This window comes from Mirounga leonina, unplaced genomic scaffold, assembly GCF_011800145.1.
Source record: "Mirounga leonina isolate KUSES-001 unplaced genomic scaffold, KU_Mleo_1.0 Mir_101609, whole genome shotgun sequence".
Classification (NCBI taxonomy): domain Eukaryota; kingdom Metazoa; phylum Chordata; class Mammalia; order Carnivora; family Phocidae; genus Mirounga; species Mirounga leonina.
In genome coordinates this window covers 12,005,634-12,028,584 of record NW_023270164.1, presented here as the reverse complement: position 1 = coordinate 12,028,584, position 22,951 = coordinate 12,005,634, and the positions used below count along the sequence as shown (strand labels likewise).

The following is a 22,951-nucleotide window of genomic DNA, read 5'->3' as shown; positions in this document are numbered from 1 at the left end:
GTGCCAAGTTCCTGCATAATATCTATGATGTTCCAGGCATTGCTCTAAGAAATATATATACATATATGTATACATACATATGTGTATGTATATATATGTATTCTCACACACACACACACACACACACACACACACACACCCCTACTCAATCCTTTCAATACCTTTGAGGTATTATCTATGACTATCTACCTATTATAGATAAGGAAAGTGAAGCTCAGAATGGTTATTTATATAATTTGCCCTAAAACATAGTTATTAAGTGTTGAAGACTGGAGTTCAACATAAGCAATCTAGTTCTATTTTGGTAGGATATAAAGTAGGGTGGATATAAAGATATAAAGTAGGGGGGATTGAAGATGAAAAAGACAAAGGTTTTAAGGGAAAATATCTGTGGAGAGACTAGGTTTGAAGGGGGTGATTCAGAGTCTAAGTTCACATTAGCTTTTTTTTTTTTTTAAAGATTTTATTTATTTATTTGAGAGAGAGAGAGACACAGCGAGAGCAGGAACACAAGCAGGGGGAGTGGGAGAGGGAGAAGCAGGCTCCCCGCGGAGCAGGGAGCCCGATGCGGGGCTCGATCCCAGGACCCTGGGACCATGACCTGAGCCGAAGGCAGATGCTTAACGACTGAGCCACCCAGGCGCCCCTCACATTAGCTTTTATTTAAATTTTATTATGTTATGTTAGTCACCATACAATCCATCATTAGTTTTTGATGTAGTGATCCACGATTCATTGTTTTCGTATAACACCCAGTCCTCCATTGATTCTAAATCCTCACTACCCTCGCTCCATTTTGCTTGTTAGCAACAATACCAAATCAATATGATCAAAAAACCAATTTAATTTGCTAACATAGTAGATTCTAAAAGTTCTCATTACAAGGAAAAAATACTTTTTGTTTTTTCGGTATCTTTATGAGATGGATTTTAACTAGGCTTATTGTGGTAGTCATTTCACAATGTATTTAAGTTAAGTCATTATGCAGTACACCTTAAACTTATACAGAGATGTATGTCAATTATATCTCAATAAAACCAAGAAAAAACTAATTTATTCATGCCTATAGGAAAAATACTGTAGTCATAGCCATCCTGTCCTATACAAACAATAAACAGAGATATCTATACTCCAACTCTCCATCTAGGTATAATTGTTTTCTTGGCCCTAAAAATATATACATCTAACAAGAAGCATAAAATCAGAGAGAAGACAAGCTATCTGTGGTAGGTTGAAAGCTGTCCACTAGAATCTGTTTCATCATTCTTTTGCATTAACAGAGTAGTGCTCAGGCATATGGCTGTCCAGTCATATAACATTTCTCAGCCTCCTCTGAAAATTGGTATGGCCATGTGACAATGTTCTCATCAACAGAATGTGAGAGAAAATGATGGGTGCCACTTTCAAGCCAGAGCATTGAGACAGTAGGCATGTTTTCTCAATACCCTCTTCTACCTTCTTGCTTACTAAAATCTGGACTTGGCAATAACACAGATACAAACATGCAGATGCCGCAGAAAAAAAAAACAAAAACCCAAGAGATGATGGGGTTATGTAATGGAAGGAACCTGGATTCTGGAATAAACGTGAGCAATGAGGTTTTCCAAAGACCTGTGATATTAGAAACTTTATATAAGAGAGAAGTAAAATTCTTTAGCATTTAAGTCACTAGATCTTATAATCTGTTACTGCAAATAAGCTCTAACATAATTAATACACTATTTTCACCCAGAGTGGGAATCACAGATGTTTCCATTACCAGTATAATGCATGAGACATAGATTCTCGATAATTTTAAAATGGAAAAAATATACATAATTTCATCAGCAAGAGATTTTATTTTATTTTTAAAACAGATTTTATTTATTTGAGAGAGAGAGAGTGCACACAAGCAGGGGGAGTGGCAGGCAGAAGGAGAGGGAGAAGCATGCTCCCTGCTGAGCAAGGAGCCCTATGCGGGACTCAATCCCAGGACCCTGGGATCATGACCTGAGCCGAAGGCAGACGCTTCACCGACTAAGCCACCCAGGCGCCCCAGCAAGAGATTTTAGATAGTGAGAATGCTGTGAGTCATCAAACCCAGTTTTCCCCTGTTGGTCGCTTTGATACTTTATTCTGGATATATATCCCATCCAAAATCTCAGCCTCTTACTCTTAAGTTGCATTTTTATTCTCACGTACTTGGCTTTAATTTATTCTGTAGATATTAAGCACTGGATTCTTAGGCATGGTTTCAGAAGTGGTTCTGCTTTTCACTTTTTTTTTTTTAAGATTTTATTTATTTATTTGAGAGAGAGAGAATGAGAGAGAGCACATGAGAGTGGGGAGGGTCAGAGGGAGAAGCAGACTCCCTGCCGAGCAGGGAGCCCGATGCGGGACTCGATCCAGGGACTCCAGGATCATGACCCGAGCCGAAGGCAGTCGCTTAACCAACTGAGCCACCCAGGCGCCCACTGCTTTTCACTTTAACTTATAAATATACCTATAGAAAGTATAACTTATAAATAATTAAGTTAACTTCTAAACCCCTGCTGTATTGGACAATGTTTAGATCACCAATACCAATTTTCATTGTAAAAACTCTGCTCTTGCAATAATAGGCTTCTCTACACCTTTCCTGAGCCCACAGATTCAAGGAACAGTACATAAATGGAGAGTCAACAGTCTAGATAACAGCTGTGTGTGCAAGCTTGCATTCTATTTGCCACTCACAAAAATGCCTCCAAAAGTCCCATTTATTCTCAAATCAAAAGACACGTTCATGCCCTCTTCCTCCATTTAGCCTTCTTAGCATTTTCTTTTGTGCCATTTAAAAAACATATTTATGCTTCATTAAGCAGTTTGAGCCTTTTACTTTGAAAATTAATCTGATCATATTGCTACTGAGACTTTTTCCCCTAAATTTCAAAAGCAGACACCTTCTGTGCTATTCATTTTGCTAATCATTTTAATAGATTTATATCATAATAGAAATACAATGCACAAGCAGTAAACTTTTATTATTTGATGCCACTGTCTTTACTTTCCAATTATAATCTATGTTCTGCTGAAATTTCTCAGTAGAGTTTTTAAAAATCCCTCTGAAATATAGCAAAATCCTCTTATATTCTTTTTTTTTTTTTTTAAAGATTTTATCTATGGGGCGCCTGGGTGGCTCAGTCGTTGGGCGTCTGCCTTCGGCTCAGGTCATGATCCCAAGGTCCTGGGATCGAGCCCCGCATCGGGCTCCCTGCTCAGCTGGAAGCCTGCTTCTCCCTCTCCCACTCCCCCTGCTTGTGTTCCCTCTCTTGCTGTGTCTCTCTCTGTCAAATAAATAAATAAAAAAAAAATCTTAAAAAAAAAATAAAGATTTTATCTATTTATTTGACAGAGAGACACAGCGAGAGAGGGATCACAAGCAGGGGGAGAGGCAGAGGGAGAAGCAGGCTTCCTGCTAAGCGGAGAGCCCGATGCGGGGCTCGATCCCAGGACCCCGGGATCATGACCCGAGCCGAAGGCAGACGCTCAACGACTGAGCCACCCAGGCGCCCCAAAATCCTCTTATATTCTTATCCCCCACAAATTCAGTGAGTTAATATTGTTAAGTATTTCCTTCATGCTTAGTGTTCAAACACTGAAAATAAGATAGACGCCCTTACTTTCAGGGACTTTCAAAAATTACTAGGGGCAGAAGCATCTGAGAGGCAGGGGAACAGAAATGGAGAAGGGCAATAAATTTGCCATTTCATGGAATAGATGATAACCTGAAATGAAACAAAATGGAAGTATCTATTACCTGGATAGGCAGAACACAAGATAATACAGATCCTAGATGCAGAGACGAACTTCATCTATGGTAGGCATTAAAGACAAGGTGAAAATGTGAGGAACACATGAATTAATAAGGAACTGTACGGATACAACTTGAACTGGAAATACATGGGCCACACTGGTCATGTGTTATATAATATGGAATAATTATAAGTTTACTTCATAAAGCCAATGACAAAGGTAAATGCAATGTTTTAGGTAATGAAATCTATCAGGAGCATTTAGGATGAACTAGACAGAAGAACAGGATCTGCAAATCTCATTAGGAACTATAGATAATCCAAGCATAAGAAAATACAGATCTGCTTTTGGGTGATGCTACTAGGAATTAAGATGAGAGCATATCTGAATAGTATTCTTCAAAAAAAAAAAAAGGGAATTGCAGAGTAATTAGTAAGAGAAGATAACTAAGAGGGAAGAAACAAGAAACAGGAGAATCTGACAAAATTTGTAACATGCGGATTCCTGATTTGGGCAATGATGATGCCAATTCTTCACATACTAAGTAAGGATGAATAAAGTAGAATATTCTATGGTAATTGTCTAATATGCAGGTAAATGTGGTACTAGAATCCAGTTACAATATAGCAACTAGTGGTGTCAATATAGAAGTCATCAGAATACAAATAAAAAGCTTAAGCGTTCAGAACGGAAGACTCTTGAGTTAATTACTATAGAAACAAATATCCAGAAGATAGTAAATAACACCCATAACCAGGGGCATCTCAGTGGGGGTAAAGCCTCTATGGAAAAGGAAATGAGCAAATTAGGTGCAAATCAAGGAGAAAAAAAAACTATATAGTTAGAAAAGATAAAATAATAGGAACAAGCAATTCACAGAAGGGGAAACCCAAATGGATAACTGATATTAGAAAGAGCAAGAAATGGGGCACCCAGGTGGCTCAATCAGTTAAGGGTCTGCCTTCAGCTCAGGTCATGATCTCAGGGTCCTGGGATCAAGCCCCACATTGGGCTCCCTGCTCAATGGGGAGTCTGCTTCTCCCGCTGCCCCCCCACTCGTGCTCTCTTTCTTATGCTCTCTCTCTCGTGCTCTCTCTCTCACACTCTCTCAAACAAATAAATAAAATCTTAAAAAAAAAAGAAAGCAAGAAACAATACCACTTTATATTCATTAGATGGGCCACAAAATAAGAAATACGGATAATTCCAAGTGTTGACATAGATATAATGAAATGGGCACTTGTGTACTGCATGTATATCCCAATGATCAAGTAATACCATTTCTTTTTTTTTTTTTAAAGATTTTATTTATTTATTTGAGAGAGAGAGAGAGCACATGAGAGGGGGGGAGGGTCAGAGGGAGAAGCAGACTCCCTGCTGAGCAGGGAGCCCGATGCGGGACTCGATCCCGGGACTCCAGGATCATGACCTGAGCCAAAGGCAGTCACTTAACCAACTGAGCCACCCAGGCGCCCCAAGTAATACCATTTCTATATAAATATTCCCAAGGAACAATCTCATAGGCTCATAAGATGATGTGTTTAAGAAATTCTTTGTTTTTAAAAAATGGAGGTATAATTTCTACATAGTAAAATGCAGATCTTAACTGTAGAGCTCAATGATTTTTTTATATGTATATACCCATGTAACCACCACCTAGGTGAAAATATAAAACATTTTAATTGTCCCAGAAAGTTCCCTTGCAGCTCTTCCCAATCACTGACTCTCAGAGATAACCACCACTCTGATCACTTATCATTTATCACCAGAGATTAGTTTTTCTTGTCCTTGAACTTTATATAAGTTGAGCTATATATATAGCATGTATTCATCTGCATATGTGGCTTTTCTGTTCAATAATTTTTTTGAGATTCATCCAAGTTCTTGTGTGTGTCAGTAGCTCTTTCTTTTTCATTGCTGTGTATTATCATATTGTAAGAAAATAGCACAACATTCATCCATTCTCCTGTTGATGGACACTTGGGGTGTTTCATGTTTTTGGCAATTATGCTAATGCTGATATGAACATTCTGTACATTTCTTTTAGTGGACATATATATTCATTTCTCTTAAGTAAATGCCTAGGAGTGGCATTTCTGGGATACAGGATAGCTGTACATTTAGCATCAATAGGTACTGCCTGTTTCCCAAAGTGGTTGAAAGTATTTACATTCCTACCATCAATGTATGTAAATTCCAGTTGCTCCAAATACTCATTAACACTTGATATTGTAAGTCTTTCTAATTGTATCCATTCTTTTGTGTGTATGTATCTGTGTAGGGTTGTCCCATTGTGGTTTAATTTTCATTTCCTGGGTAAGTAGTGATATACAGCACCTTTTCATATACGTAATGACCATTTATTTGGATACCTCTTTTTAAAAGTACCTGTTCAGGGGCGCCTGGGTGGCTCAGTCACTGGGCATCTGCCTTCAGCTCGGGTCATGGTCCCAGGGTTCTGGGATCGAGCCCTGCATCGGCCTCCCTGCTCAGCGGGAAGCCTGCTTCTCCTTCTCCCACTCCCCCTGCTTGTGTTCCCTCTTTCGCTATCTCTCTCTATCAAATAAATAAATAAAATCTTTAAAAAAAATTAAAAAATAAAATAAAATAAAGTACCTGTTCATGTCTCTTACCCATTTCTTTTACTACTCGGTTGTCTGACTTTCTCTTTTTGATTTCTAAGAGTTCTTTATATATTCTGAATAGAAGTCATTTATCAAATCTATGTATTGCAATGATCTTCTCCCAGTTAGTGGCTTCCTATTCACTTTCTTAATATTTTTTGAAGAAGTGTAATTCTTCATTCTAATACAGTTCCACTTACTATCAAATGAGATGGGAAGTGTTCTCTCTCTCTTTTTTGTCTCCAAAAGAACTTGAATAATATTGGTATTATTTCTTCTTTATTTTTTTAAAAGATTTTATTTATTTATTTGACACAGAGAGACACGGCGAGAGAGGGAACACAACAGAGGGAATGGGAGAGGGAGAAGCAGGCTTCCCACTGAGCAGGGAGCCCGATGCGGGGCTCGATCCCAGGACCCTGGGATCATGACCTGAGCCCAGGCAGACTCTTAACGACTGAGCCATCCAGGTGGCCCTTATTTCTTAAATAACAGGAAGAATTCACCAATGAAGCCATGTGGGCTGGGAGCTTGTTTGTAGAAAAATTTTATTTTATTTTAAAGATTTTATTTATTTAATTATGAGAGAGAGAGAGAGACAGAGTGCGAGTGCGCGTGCAGGGGGAGGGGCAGAGGCAGAGGAAGAGAGAAAGAGAATCTCAAACAGACTGCTCTGAGTGTGGAGCCTGACGTGGGGCTTGATCCCTTGACCCTATGATCAGGACCCGAATGGAAACCGAGAGTCGGACACTTAACTGACTGAACCACCCAGGTGCCCCTGCAGAAAGATTTTAAATTATAAATTAATATTTTCTTTTTTTAAAAGATTTTATTTATTTATTTATTTATTTATTTATTTATTTATTTATTTGAGAGAGAGTGAGAATGAGAGAGCACAGGCAGGGGGAGCGGCAGAGGGAGAGGGAGAAGCAGGCTCCTCGCTGAGCAGGGAGCCCGATGAGGGGCTTGATCCTAGGATGCCAGGATCACGACATGAGCTGAAGGCAGATGCTCAACCAACTGAGCCACCCAGGCTATAATAAATTAATATTTTCAATAGATAAAAAAACTACTAAGGTTTTTTCTTTTAAAAAAAAAAAGATTTTATTTATTTATTTGACAGAGAGAGACACAGTGAGAGAGGGAACACAAGCAGGGGGAGTGGGAGAAGCAGGCTTCCCACAGAGCAGGGAGCCTGATACGGGGCTCGATCCCCAGACCCTGGGATCATGACCTGAGCCAAAGGCAGACGCTTAACAACTAAGCCACCCAGGTGCCCCTAAGATTTTTTTCTTTCTTTTTGTGGTATTTCTTGTAATTTGTGTTCTTTTAGGACTGTGTCCATTTAATCTCAATTACCAAATTTACTGGCATACAGTTGGTAATAATATCTTTTTAATATCCTTTTAATATCTGTAGGATTTGTAATGTTTCTTTTTTCATGCATGGCATTAATAATCTATGTTTTCTCTTTCTTTTTCTTGATTAGTCTTGTTAGAGATTTATCAATTGTATTAACCTTTTCAAAGAACCAACTTCTGGCCTTGTTAGTTTTCATTATTTTATGTCTTGAGTTGCAAACTTAGATCAGTAATTTTTAAACTTTCCAATTTTCTGGTAGGTATGTATAAATCAATACATTTCTATCTGAGTAGTGCTTCAGTTGCATCCCACAAGTTCTGATGTGACATATTTTCATTATCATTCTGCTCAAAATATTTTCTAATTCCATTGTGGTTTCTTCTTTGACTTATGGGATATTTGCATGTGTGTTGCTTACTTTCCAAACATTTGGATATTTTCTGGTTGTCTCTCTGTTCAGTTTTAATTATTTCAACAGTAATTAGAGAACATTTAACACACAATTTCAATCCTTTGAAATCTGTTGCAATTAGCCTTATACCCTAAAATCAGGTCTATTTTGCTCAGTGTGCCATATGCACTTGAAAAAAATGTATATTCTACAGTTGTGGAATGTAGTGACCTGTGGTATGTCCATTAGGTCACATTGGTTTATCATGTTCAAATCTTTTTTTAAGATTTATTTATTTATTTTAGAGAGAGAGCATGTGTGGGAGGGGGAAAGGCAGAGGGAGAGAGAGAGAGAATCTCAAGCAGACTTCGGACTGAGTGCAGAGCCCAACGTGGGGCTCAATCCCACAACCCTGAGACCATGACCTGAGCCAAAATCAAAACTTGGATGCTCAACCGACTGAGCCACCTAGGTGGCCCTCAAATCTATATCTTTAAAGATTCTTATGTCTGTAAAGACAAAAATCAGTTATAGAGATAGGTATGTTAAAATCTTCGACTATGATTATGCATTTTGTCTATCTCTCAGCATTGTCAATGTTTAGTTTATATATTTTGAAGCTATGTTATTAAGTGCATAAAAATATAGATTTTTAATATATTCCTGTTGAACTGAAGTTTTATCAATTTCAGAGAAAGGGTACATTGTGGAAGATACTACAGACACTAAAACAATGGTACAGGAATATTATGAAACAACCACATGCCAAAAATTTGATAACATAGATAAAATGTATAAACTCAAAGAAATCAATACAAGAAGAAACTGAAAATCTGAATATTTCCATATCTATTAAAGACACTGAATTTGAAATTAAAGGTAATCTCACAAGGAAAACTTCAGACCCATTATGAGTTCACTGGTATATTTCACCATATATTTAAATAAAAATCATAAAGTTTAAAGCAATCTTACATAAAAATCACAAAACAGAGGAGTGAACATTAAAAAATCCTAGCAAATATAGCAATTTTACACAAACTCTTTCAGCAAATAGAGCAGGCATGAGATTTCCCAGCTCATTTTATGAGGCTAGCATTAACATGATACTAAAATCAAAGATATTATAAGCAAAATATCCCCCCAAACTAAAGACTAATACCTCATTTAAACATAGAGACAAAAATCCTTACCAAATATTAGCAAACTGATTCAAGAAATACATAAAGAAGATAATAATCATGATCAAGTAAGGTTTATCCCCAGTAAGGCAAAGTCAGTTTAGAATCTGAAAATCTGTGAAATTCACCATATCAGCAGAATAAAATGTTCATCACAATAAATGCCAAAAAGCATCTGGAAAGTCTAATATCCATTCATGTTAAAGACTTTCATCAAACTAGGAATAGAAAGAAATTGCTACAAATTAATAAAGGACATCTAAGGAAGACCACAGCTAATATACTCAGTGCTGAAAGACTGAAAGCTTTTGCCCTCGAGATAAAATAAAAATAAAGGGCATGCAGACGATAAAGGAAATGATAAAAAGACATGGTAATTTATGCAAAAAAAATTTTAAGGACTTTACAAAAATACTCACTAGAATTAATACGTGAATTTAGCAAGGTTTCAGAATACAGGATCAATGTACAAGAATCAGTTGTAAGAGTTCCACCTCTAGTATGGAGAAGCTCCTAAAAAAAAGTCCTTAATCAGACAGTAACCATATTCTCTAGAAAAACAAAACAAAACATGTGCTGGTAGAGTGAACAAAAGCAGGCAGGTTTTGAAGAGTTAGAAGTTAGAACAAGTTTGACCAGAGATCTAAGTTGCTACCCACCATAGGTGAGATAGCATCTCCAGGTTGAGTCTAACCTACTTAACTGCCTACTGTGACAAAAACACGGGAGCATGTAACAGAAAATGGTGTTACTAAAACATAACCCTGATAATATTTGGGATAACAATCCAAAATTACTCAATATAAGATGACCCAGAAAAATGTTCCTTTGGTCACTATCCAGTCTCTTCAGTAGTTTTTTTTTCCCCCAATTTTTATTTAAATTCCAGTTAGTTAACATATAGTGTAATATTGGTTTCAGGAGCAGAATTTAGTGATAGATCACTTATATACAACACCCAGTGCTCATCATAACAAGCGCCCTCCTTGATACCCATCACCCATTTACCCATCCCCCACACACCTCCCTCCATCAACCCTCAGTTTGTTCTCTATGGTTGAAAGTCTCTTATGATTTGCTCACTCTCTTTTGTCCCCCCTTTCCATATGTTCATCTGTTTTCTTAAATTCCACATATGAGTGAAATCATGTGGCATTTGTCTTTCTTTCAGTAGTTTTGAAAGTGTATTTTTCATAGTTAACAGTTTATATCTGTTAGATAGGTTGGTCTAATAGAAACAATTCAATCATATTAAACTCAGTTATATTTATATATGATGTGAGGTATGTATGGGTCAAGGGCATTTTTCCTCCAGTACTGATATCCATTTGTCCCAGCACAATTTGTTCAAAACCAAAATTCCTTTCCCCCACTGAATTGTATCTGTACCCTTGTCAAAACTCAGTTGTCCATATATGTGTGGGTCTATTTTTGGACTCTCTCTTCTATTCCATTTATATATCTGTTTGTCCTTATATCAAAACCACACTATCTGGATTGTTGTAGCTTTACAGTAAATCTTAACACTTTTTCTCCTTTTTCAAGACTACGTTGGCTATTCTAGAGCCTTTTCATATCCATAAAAACTTTAAAATCTCTTTGTCAATTTTTATCCCCTACAATTACAAATAACTGATTGAACAAGTAGAACACAATTCAGTAAAGCAATAGATTTCAACAACATGCAACCAACTTGATTTATACACTACAGAACACAACACCCATCAATAGCTGAATATACATTTTCTTCAGAGACACATGGAATATTCCCCTAGACAGACCATTCACAGAAATCACAACAGTGTATTCTCAGACTACAACAGAATTAGACAACGTAAATAGACAAATTCCTTGAAAAATACAACTTACTATCTCTGACAAAAGATGAAAGAGAAAATCTGAATAATCCACCCTACGTCTATGACAGAAATTGAATTTGTTATTACAACTTCCCCATCAAGAAAATTCCAGGCCCAGATGGTTTCACTGGTGAATTCCATCAAACAGTAAAAGAAGAAATAACAATCTTACACAAACTATTTCAGAAAACAGAAAAGGGAACACTTCACAACTCATTTATATGGCCAGCATAATCCTAATACCAAAACCTGACAAAGACATTGCAGAAAAAGAAAACTACAACCAATATCACGCATGAAAAATGCAAATACTTTCAAACAAAATATCAGTAAATATAATCCAACAATATATAATAAGGGTTATATATCATAATCAACTAGTATTTTATCTCAGAAATACAAGGTTAATTTAACATTTGAAAATCAACACATAAACTCATATATAAACAAAATAAAAGCAACAACTCATAGGATTACTCTAATAAGATGAAGAAAAAGGATTTGACAAAATTCAACACATAACCATGATTTAAAAATAAACCTCTTCATCAAGCTAGGATTAAAAAAGAACTTCTATAACCTGATAAAGGGCAACTTCAAAAAATATCACACATAATGCTATGCATTTTTTATCCCTAATATTGGGAACAAGGCAAGCATGCCCACACTCACCACTTCTATTCAACATCATACTGAAGGTGTTAGTGAAGTAAGAAAAGGAAAAGAAATAAAAAGCATGGAATTGCAAAGGAAAAAGTGTCTTTAACGTGATAATGATTACTTACATGCAAAACCTCAAAGAACCTACAAGAAAACTAATAGGTGGATGTACAAATGCCTCAGGATACAAAGTCAATGTACAAAAATCAATCACGAGCAATTTATACTAGCAATGAATAATCTGAAATAAATTTAAAAAAACAATGTCATTTACAATACTGTCAAAGAGCGTCAAATATTTAGGGATAAATTTAATGAAGGATGCAGAAGACTTCTACACTGAGGCTGAAAGAAATCAAACATCTAAATAAATACAGAAAATATGCCATGCTCGTGGATTAGAAGGCCCAATATTGTGAAGATATCGATTCTCCTGATATTGATCTATAGAGTGAACTCAACTCCAAACAAAACCCCAGCAGGCTTTTTCAAAAAAAGTGCAAACTGCTTATAAATTTTATATAGAAATGCAAATGACCTAGAAGAGCCAAAGTAATTTTAAAAAAAGGCAAAGTTGGAGAACTTATCCTACCTGATTTCAAGACTCATTACAGAAGCTACAGTGATAAAGAAAAGGTCAGTTTGCCAAAAGGACAGTATATTAACTATATTTTCTCTATTTTTTAAAGTTTTTAATTTTAATTCCAGTATAGTTAACATACAGTGTTATATTCATTTCAGGGGTAGGATATAGTGATTCCACAATTCTATACGTTACTCAGTGCTCATCATAAGTGTGCTCTTAACTCCCATCACTTATTTCACCCATCCCCCCACCTCCCTTCTGGCAACCATTAGTTTGTTCTCTATAGTTAAAAGTCTGTTTCTTGTTTTGTCTCTCTCTCTCTTTTTTCCATTTGTTCATTTGTTTCTTAAATTCCACATATGAGTGCAATCATGAGGTATCTTTCTCTGACTGACTTACTTCCCCCCCTTAGCATAATACTCTCTAGTTCCATCCATGTTGTTGCCAACGGCAAGGTTTTGGGTTTTTTATGGCTGAATAATATGCCATTTTATATATATCACATCTTCCTTATCTTATTTTCTGTATTGTTGACGCTCAGACCATCTGGTGCCTTCCTCATCCTGGAGAGACTGCTTCTCTCAGTACTAGTTATTTCCTAGAGATGGCAGATGAGTTAGTTCCCCGTAAGCACACCTTTCATATGCAAACCAACCAACCCAGAGCCCACGTCCTCTCCTCCTTTGTTAAGGTCAAGCCGCTCTCCTCCTGCTCTGATCACCTCAGTGCCAGGTACCAGGTAACTAGAGACAGTCCCTACACCCCTGGAGCCCCACTGAAATTACTCAAAACTAGCCAATCCTAAACCTCTCCAGCCTGCTTACTCTGTTTCACCCATTCTTCCCCATGAAAATGACAATAAAGGCTCTTAGCCATGCTTTCCCCTAAAACTTTGGCCTCCTGACTGACCCTGGTGCGTCCTGCTGTGGCCTTGCATGGTATGGCATGTCTACTCCTCTTGGGGACTGTGAATTACAAACCATCTTTTATTTTATTTTATTTTTATTTATTTTTTTAAATTTTATTATGTTATGTTAGTCACCATACAATACATCATTGGTTTTTGATGTGGTGATCCACGATCCACTGTTTGTTTTTTTAAAAGATTTTATTTATTTGACAGAGAGAGAGACAGCCAGAGAGGGAACACAAGCAGGGGAGGAGCGGGAGAGGGAGAAGCAGGCTTCCCACGGAGCAGGGAGCCTGATGTGGGGCTCGATCCCAGGACCCTGGGATCATGACCTGAGCCGGAGGCAGACATTTAATGACTGAGCCACCCAGGTGCCCCACAAATTATCTTTTTAATGGTAGTCATCTCTGGATCTGTTGGTCTCAGCATGCCTGAATAATATTAAAACCAACATTTTATTTTATTTTTTATTTTTTTATTATGTTATGTTAGTCACCATACATTACATCATTAGTTTCTGATGTAGTGATCCATGATTCATTGTTTGCGTATAACACCCAGTGTTCCATGCAATACGTGCCCTCCTTAAAAACTAAGAAACAGAAAAACCTTAAAACAGAAAGACATATAGATCAACTGAGCAAAATAAAGAGTCCAGAAATAGGTTCACATATATAAAGTCAATTGGTTGGGGCGCCTGGGTGGCTCAGCCGTTAAGCATCTGCCTTCGGCTCAGGTCATGATCCCAGGGTCCTGGGATGGAGCCCTGCATCAGGCTCCCCGCTCAGTGGGAAGCCTGCTTCCCCCTCTCCCACTCCCCCTGCTTGTGTTCCCTCTCTCGCTGTCTCTGTCAAATAAATAAATAAAATCTTAAAAACAACAACAACAACAACAACAAAACGGGAAAGATATCTGAATAGACACTTCAAACAAAAATGTACAAATGGTCAATAAGCACACAAAACGATACTTATCGTTACTCATCAAAGGAGTGCAACTTAAAATCATAACGAGATACCATTACACATCCACTGTAATAGCAAAAATTAAAGAAATAATGGTAACAGGTGTTAGCAAGGATGTGAGCGACAGAAATTCTCGTGTATTGCTGCTGGGAGTGTAAAATCACATAGCCACTTTGGAAGGTAGTTTGGCAATTTCTTAGAAAGGCGAGTATACACTTACTTATACAATTAGATGACCCCCCAACTCCACTCCTAGGTATTTACCCAAGGGAAATGTAAACATATGGTCACGCAAAGACATGCCAGAATGTTCACGACAGCTGTACTCATAATAACCAAATAACAACCACCTGTCATCAACAGGTATATGGATAAACAAATTGCAATCTATTCATATCATGGAATAGTCTTCAGCGTTTAAAAGGAATAAACTAGCAATATACTCAGTAACATGGATGAATCACAGAATCATGATACTGAACAAATGAAGCCAGACCCAAAAGGGTGTAGAAAGTAGGATTCCACTCATATGAAACCCTAATAAAGACAAATCTAATCTATAGTGACAGAACTATACTGATAGCTGTCAGTAGTTTGCCTGGGGCCGAAGTGGTGGTGCCCATGGACTACAAGGGGCACGGAGACTCATTTTTGTGAGACAGAATGTTCCCCATATCATGATTGGGGTGGTGATTACACCAGTGTGGACTTTCATCAAATGGAGCACTTCAAATGGATACATTTTACTGTATATAAATTATACCTTAACACAGTTGATTTATTTAAAAGACAAAAATGCTAAGTGACAGTGATCCCAAGGTCAGAAGATGGGAGAGAGGCATGGCAACAGGGGAGATAGAGAGGAGTGAGGAATCTGAAAAGAGAAGAGGAGGTGAGGCTGGTTGTCGATGAGTTTATTGGTTATCTTAGAGTTAAGAAGAAAATGAGGAAGAAAGCGAGAAGGTCCTCAGAAGAACAGGTGTGGGGCAACCTACTGGTTTTCAAAGAAGGCAAACCCATTAAAACCTGACTGTATATATTTTAAGAATCTCTGACGCTGGGGGTGGGGCTTAAGGACTGAAGGATAAAAATGTGATGGAAGGAGAAAACATCCAAAGAAGCAAGATCTATAGGGCGGAAGCCTGACATATGATTCTGAGTGTAGAATTGCAGCACTTCTCCCAAAGGAAAGCCAGGCAAAAAAGACAGTTGATCACACTAAGGGATATAAAGGGAGAGAATAGTCTGGTACCTAAGAGGCCAATGTTACCTCTTCTCAAGCAGTTTCCAAAGTTGAGATCCTCCAAGAAGGTAGCAATAAATAGCATTTTAAAGGCATAGGCTTCTTAGGAAATGAAAAGTGTTTTCATGCCCCCCATCTGCCTAGGTTGCACTCACTCACCTGAACAGCTCTGATGTGGGGTTTTTCTCTCCAAAATCCATGGCTCCTCTCCTTGTTCCAACTTGAAGATGACCTCTGGTTTGGGAACTTCATACCCTGTTAATAGGACATGATAGAATTGGGTCCAGCTAACTGCTTTCGACTTTTTTTTTTTTTTTAAAGTAACCACATTTCACTGGGAAAAGAGTAATAATCACAGAGGTTAATGGACTGAAGGATCTCAGGCCAATCAAGGACGTCACCAGCATACACTTCAGATGGCTCAGAGTACTCAGCAGCTGAGAATGGAAATACTCTCATAGAGGCTCTGTGTTTGTTTCCTAGGGCAGCTGTAACAAAGTACCAAAACCTAGGTGGCTCAAAACAGCAAAAAGTCACTGTCTCATGCTTCTGGAACCTCAAGTCTGAAATCAAAGTGTTAGTAGGGCCATGCTCTCTCTGGCAGATATAAGGGAGAATCCTTCCTTGAGTCTTCTAGCTTGTTTGCTGGCAGTCTTTGATTTTTTTAAAAGATTTTATTTATCTGACAGAGAGAGAGATAGCCAGAGAGAGAACACAAGCAGGGGGAGCAGGAGAGGGAGAAGCAGGCTTCCTGCAGAGCAGGGAGCCCGATGCGGGGCTCAATCCCAGGACCACGGGATCATGACCTGAGCCGAAGGCAGATGCTTAACCATCTGAGCTACCCAGGAGCCCCTCTTTGATGTTTCTTTAGCTTGTAAATGCATCACTCCAATCACATGGTCATCTTCTCCCTATGTGTCTTCACATCGTCTTCCCTTTATATGTGTCTATTTCTTTTATTTCTTAAAAAGATTTTATTTATTTATTTATTTGAGAGAGAGAGAGCACAAGCTGGGGAGAGAAGGAGAGGGAGAGCAGGCTCCCCGCTGACCAGGGAGCCCGAGGCAGGACTCGATCCCAGGACCCTGGGATTATGACCTGAGCCAAAGGCAGACACTTAACTGACTGAGCCACCCAGGCGCCCCATATATGTATCTACTTCTATGCCCAAATTTCCCTTTTTTTTATAAGGACACCAGTCATATTAGATTAGGGCCCACTCCAATGAACTCATTTTAACTTGATTACCTCTATAAAGACACTATGTCCAAATAAGGTCACATTCTGGGATACTGGGGGTTCAGATTTCCACGTATATTTTTTTTTCAGGGGGACACACAATTCAACCCATTAAAAAATCTGCCCTCTGACACCCCCCCACCACCAAATTCACGTCCTTCCCATGTGCAAAATATATAACCCCATCCCAATATCCCCCAAAGTCTTAATCATTCCAGCATCAAGTCTTAAATTCAAAATCTATCTAAACATCAACTCAAAGTCTTAAATCTTATCATCTAAATCCCAAATTGGTTATGGGTGTGATGTGAGTATGAGTCATCTCAGGGCAGCTTCTCTCCACACAAACTTGTGAAAGCAGACAAATCATCAGCTTCCAAAATGCAATGGTATGACAGGCATTAAGACAGACATTCCCATTCCAAAGGGAGAAATTGGAATGAAAAAAGGGATCACAGATCCCAAGAAGGTCCAAAAACTAGCAAGACAAAGCCCACTAGATTTTAAGGCTTGAGAGTAATTCTTGTTTTTTTTTTTTTTTAAGATTTTATTTATTTGTCAGAGAGAGAGAGAGAGAGCACAAGCAGGCTGCCCCCAAGTAGGGAGCCTGATGTGGGACTCGATCCCTGGACTCTGGGATCATGACCTGAGCCGAAGGCAATGAATGGCTCAACCTACTGAGCCACCCAGGCGTCCTGAGAGTAATTCTTATTGGCTCAATGTTCTGTCCTCCAAGCCTACCAGGGTGGTGGCCCCACCCTGTTGGCCCGGGGCAGGAGTGGCACCATTCACTACCACCTCTACTGGTCCACTAGCAAAATATTTGTTTCCTGTTCCTGTGCCCCCTATGCTCTGCTGTTCTCTTAGTTCCAAAGGGAGCAACGCTTCCACCAGGAGACACAGTAGTGATTCTACTGAACTGGAAGTTAAGTCTGTCACGTGGACATTTTGGGCTCCTCATGTCTCTGAATCAAAAGGCAAAGAAGGAAGTTACTGTGCTGGCTGGGGTGACTGATGTTGACTAGTCAGGGGAAATTGGCCTGCTACCCCACAATGGAAATAAGGAAGAGAGAGTCTGGAACACATGTAATCCCTTAGGGCATTTCTTAGTACTGCTGTGCCCTGTGATGAAAGTCAGCAGGAACTATAACAATCCAATTCAGGCAGAACTACTAATGGCCCAGATCCTTTAAGAATGAAGTTTGGGCGTGGGGTGCCTGGGTGGCTCAATCAGTTAAGCATCTGCCATCGGCTCAGGTCATGATCCCGGGGTCCTGGGATCGAGCCCCGCATCGGGCTCTCTGCTCAGCGGGGAGCCTGCTTCTCCCTCTGCCTCTGTTCCTCCCACCCTCTTGTGTATGCGCACGTGTGCGTGCATGCACACACATGCTGTCTCTCAAATAAATAAACAAAATCTTAAAAAAAAAAAAAAAAAGAATGATGTTTTGGGTCACCCCACCAGGTGAAGAACCACAATCTGTTGTGTTTGCTGCGGGCAAAGAGAACAAGGAATGGGTCTGCAGTCTACTGGCCTGTCCTGCAGATTTCGAATTTAGGATTACAACATCACCTCACTCGAATTTCCAGCCTGCAGGCCTGCCCTTTAAATTTCAGACTTGTTGGTCCCTGCAATCAGGCGAGCCAGTTCCTTAAAATAAATCTCTTCCCCGGACTCCGTGTATATGTATTCATTCTCTCTCTCTGTCTTTCTCTAGGTAGGTGTGTATGTGTGTATTTATAGTGTGTGTGTGTGTGTGTGTGTACTTTGTATATGTACATACCCATACCTTATTGGTTCCATTTCTCTGGAGAACCATAACAGATTTTGAAAGTGGCACTAGAGGAACAGAATACTAAGAATGAGTTTTCTGAGGGCGCCTGGGTGGCTCAGATGGTTAAGCGTCTGCCTTCGGCTCGGGTCATGATCTCAGGGTCCTGGGATCGAGTCCCGCATCGGGTTCCCTGCTCAGTGCAGAGCCTGCTTCTCCCTCTCCCTCTGCCACGCCCTCTGCTTGTGCTCTTCTGTCTATCTCTCTGTCAAATAAATAAATAAAATCTTTAAAAAAAAATGAGTTTTCTGAGCAGGTTATGGGGTTTCTAGAATTGGTTCCCTACTCCGATTAGATCTGAAGGCACTAATGACTCTATTTCCAATAGTAAAGAGTACACTGGGAGTCCATGGGGTGATGCGGCAAAAGAGATATGCGAAATACCACCACTGGATACTCCTAATCAAATGCTTGTGAGAGGCATGGTTCTGGGTGACCTTGTATTTGACACCTTAGAAATTTTTGTCAAACTTACAAGTATAATAAGATTGCCAGGTTGCTCCTAATTGTGCTGGACAAAGTGGAGGGGGGGGTGGAAGAATGAACTCAGGGATTTGATTTCCCAGCTCAAGCGCTGCATAAACGACCTGAAAATTTCTATGTCTGTCCTGAAAGAAACCCCTAACCTCTGTAGCTACAGAGCTGATATTGCCGGAAACCAAACCCAGAGTCTCATCCTGGGAGTGGCCACATTACAACACAAATTGAATTCCCAACCTTACAGGGTGTCTGCTATTAAGGTAAGGGAATTGACTGAAAAGGAATGGGATCCAGAAATTTGGAATGGACATATATGAGGACACTGAACTTCTAAGATCTGAAGAGTCTTCTTTCTGAGTAGAAGCAGCCCTTCTACCCTCGTCTGAGAAGATTAACCCTACTTTGCCTGAGGACCCCACAATGGCCTCCCCTGAGGTACTTGCCTTGCAAGGTACTGCTGATTTCTCTCAGGACATACCCCCACTACCCTTATTTGCTTCTAGACCTAGAACTAGACTCAAGTCTCATCAGGGCCCAAAGGGGGAGGTTTGTGTAATCCACGAGGAGGTGCAAGAGATCTGCATTATTTGTCCAGTTTATACAGACAGAAAGCTGGGAAACCTAGGTACAAATAGATATTTAAGAGTGTGGGATAATGGAAAGGACATAAAGTTGGATCAATCAGGCCAAATGTGTTGGTATATGCACACTACACAGATTCTTAATTTAATGTTGCTGCTTGAGGGGTTAGAAAGGGCTCAAACATTTTGTTTGGTTGGCTGAAACATGGATCAAACGTGGCTTGTACAAAATGCAACTGAAATGGAGAAGTGCTATATACTACAGAGAAAGGCATCCAAGGGCTTGGGGAGACTGGCATGTTAGAGTGGATTTAGCATGTAAGACATGCTCTCCCACGCTGTCCAGAGGACACTCTTGTTACCATGACTGGGACATGCAAATTTGTGAGGGGGACGGTATTCTTGAAGAGCTCTGTGATTGCTCTTCTCTGTAGGACACAAATCGGGAAACCCCAATGCCATGGGAGTAGTTGGATCCTGGGGTGACAGGGGCCAAATGGGGGCAGTGAATTGCTAAATGCAAGGTAGACACGGTTACTATAATGGACAGCAGGGTCAAACCAGTGATCAGAATAGTCTGACCTGCAGAGACCCATGGTGTTGGCCAGTTGATCATGGTGTCTCTAGAAAAGAAACAGATGAGCTGTCTATTAAATTCTTAATTGATCTGCATTAAGAGAAGAGTTCTAGGGGCGCCTGGGTGGCTCAGTTGGTTAAGCGACTGCCTTCGGCTCAGGTCATGATCCTGGAGTCCCTGGATCGAGTCCCGCATCGGGCTCCCTGCTCGGCAGGGAGTCTGTTTCTCCCTCTGACCCTCCCCCTTCTCATGTGCTCTCTCTCTCATTCTCTCTCTCTCAAATAAATAAATAAAATCTTAAAAAAAAAAAAAAGAGAAGAGTTCTAGGTCAAGTGAACAGAAGTCTAACAGGATACATAGAGTCTCAGCTCCTCAATCATTTTTCAGACTTGAGCCAGTTTACAGACCCAGAACCCTTTGAATGAAGGGGAGCCCGGGTCCCTTGAGGAAGGACCCCCCTACACTGTCAAAATGTATACTGCTAATCTTTCTCTTCCCTAAAGGGATTTACAGCCCTTTGTCAGGGTGAGTGTGCAGGGAGGGAAAGGAGGCTTTCCCAAGATTACTGGAGACCAGTTCTGAACTGACACGAATTCCAGGAGACCCAAGATGTTACCATGGCCCACCAGACAGCACAGGGGCTAATGAGAGTGAAGTCATCAACTGAGTTTTCAGCTTAGCTCCATCTCACAGGGGGCCCAGCAGGCCCCCCAATCCATCCTGTGGTTATTTCCCAGGTTCAGGAATGCAGAATTAGAATACAGATACTCAGCAACTGGCAGAATACCCATACTGGTTCCCTGACCCGTGGAGTGAGGACTATTATGGTGAGAAGGGCCAAGTGGAAGCCGCTAGAACTGCCTGTACTAGGAAAACAGTCAGCCAAAAGAAATACTGCATTCCTGTAGGAACTGCAGAGATCAATGCAACCACCAAGAACCTGAAGGATGCAGGGGTAGTGAGTCCCACCACATGGCCATTCGACTCACCTCTCTGGCCTGTGCAGAGGACAAACAGATCTTGGAGAATGACTGTGGATCATCACGAACTTAACCAGGCGGTAACTCCAATAGCAGCTGCTGTGCCAGATGTGGGTTCACTGCTTAAACAAACTAACACATCCCTTGGTACCCGGTGAACAGCTATTGATCTGGCAAGTGTGTGGGTTTGTTTTATGTTTTTTGGTTTTGTTTTTGTTGTTGTTGTTGTTTTTGTTTTTGCAATACCTGTTATCAAAGACTACTAGAAGCAGTTTGCTTTCAGTTGACAAGGCCAACTATATATATACCTTCACTGTCCTACCTCAGAGGTGTATCAGCCCTCCAGCCCTACGTCATAATTTAGTCTGTAGGGATCCTGATTGACCTTCCCTTCCACAAGATATCACGTTGGTCCATTACACTGATGACATTACACTGACTGCACCTGATGAATGAGGACTAGTAACCACTCTTGACTTACTGTAAGATATTTATATGGCAGAGGGTAGGAAATAAATCTGACCACCATTTAGGGGCCATCTACCTTGGGGAAATTTCTAGGGGTAGAGCGGTATGGACCCACTGGACCCCTAGAAATTTCTAAGTGAAGAATAAGTTTTTGCCTCTTGCTCTTCCTACAAGTAAAAAGAGGGACAATGGCTACCGAGCCGATGGACTTCAGAGGCAATATATTCCTCAGCTGGGTGTGTTATTCTGCCCCATTTACCATGTGATCCAAAAAACTGCTAGTTTTGAGCAGAGCCTGGAACAAAAGAAGGCCCTGCAAAGGTCCAGTGCCATACAAGCTGCTACTGGGGCCATATGATCTGGCAGATCCAGTGGTGCTTGAAGTGTCGGTGGCAGATGGGGATGGAGCCTTTGACAGGCCCCTAGGTGAACCACAGAGCGAATCTTGGGATTTGGGAGCAAAGCCCTACCATCCTCTGGGGATAACTGCTCTCCTGTTGAGAAACAGCTTTTGGCTCGCAACTGGGTCTCAGTTTACTTGCTCACTGAAGTTAAGCATATTCATAGGTGGAAGAAAGGAAACTTAACAAGGACTACTTCAGTAATGGTCAGTGAACATGGAAGAGCCCAGTGCGGAATCCTCACACGGTGTTGGGACGCAAGAAATATGGCAAGCGGTGGAGACCCACTCAGAGGGGGCCCAAGTCCTTCTGATCAAGGCCCAGCCTGCAGATGGTGTGAGGTCAGTAGCAGCCCCTGGAGCACTGAGTCTGAGTCTTCCCGGAGTTGTGCTGCTTGGGGATGCAGTCCAAGGTGGGTGGCAAGCTCCTTCTAAGGCTAACTAATGGCACAAACTCAATTGTCAACAAGTACTGGAAGGGAACGTTGAAAAGCACTTTGCAGAGCGAAATCGAGAGAGCACGATGCTGTTAGGAGGTGTGACCTCAGATGAGATGTGGCAACTCCACACCCTTGACCCTGGGTGGCGGCTCTGCCCCTTCAGGCCGGTAACCAAGTCGGTGGCTTGCCCTCTGGAACTGAGGAGGTGATGGTCTGTTGCATCCCATTTTTCCAGCCTGGGCCCTCTGGGCCTGTGGTGGAAGCAGCAGCCATCCTGGCCTCAGAACCATCCTTGAAATCATTCATCCCCCTTCCAGAAGGCTAATCTAATGCATGTGCACAGCGGAACAGACACCCTACAGCCTTCCCTCATTGTTTCCTGTCTCTGTCCTCTTTGGTCAAAGC

At 40.4% G+C, this 22,951-nt stretch overlaps 1 protein-coding gene across 3 annotated transcripts in view; it reads right to left on the bottom strand.

Annotated features, from left to right (window-relative positions):
- Positions 1–22,951, bottom strand: part of ZNF81 (zinc finger protein 81) — a 102,617-nt gene that overhangs the window by 6,109 nt on the left and 73,557 nt on the right. For all 3 annotated transcript variants that reach the window (XM_035003933.1, XM_035003914.1, XM_035003923.1), the window contains exon 5: positions 15,712–15,807. In XM_035003933.1, coding sequence (XP_034859824.1) covers positions 15,712–15,807 — 96 coding nt within the window. The remainder of the gene's footprint in view (positions 1–15,711; positions 15,808–22,951) is intronic.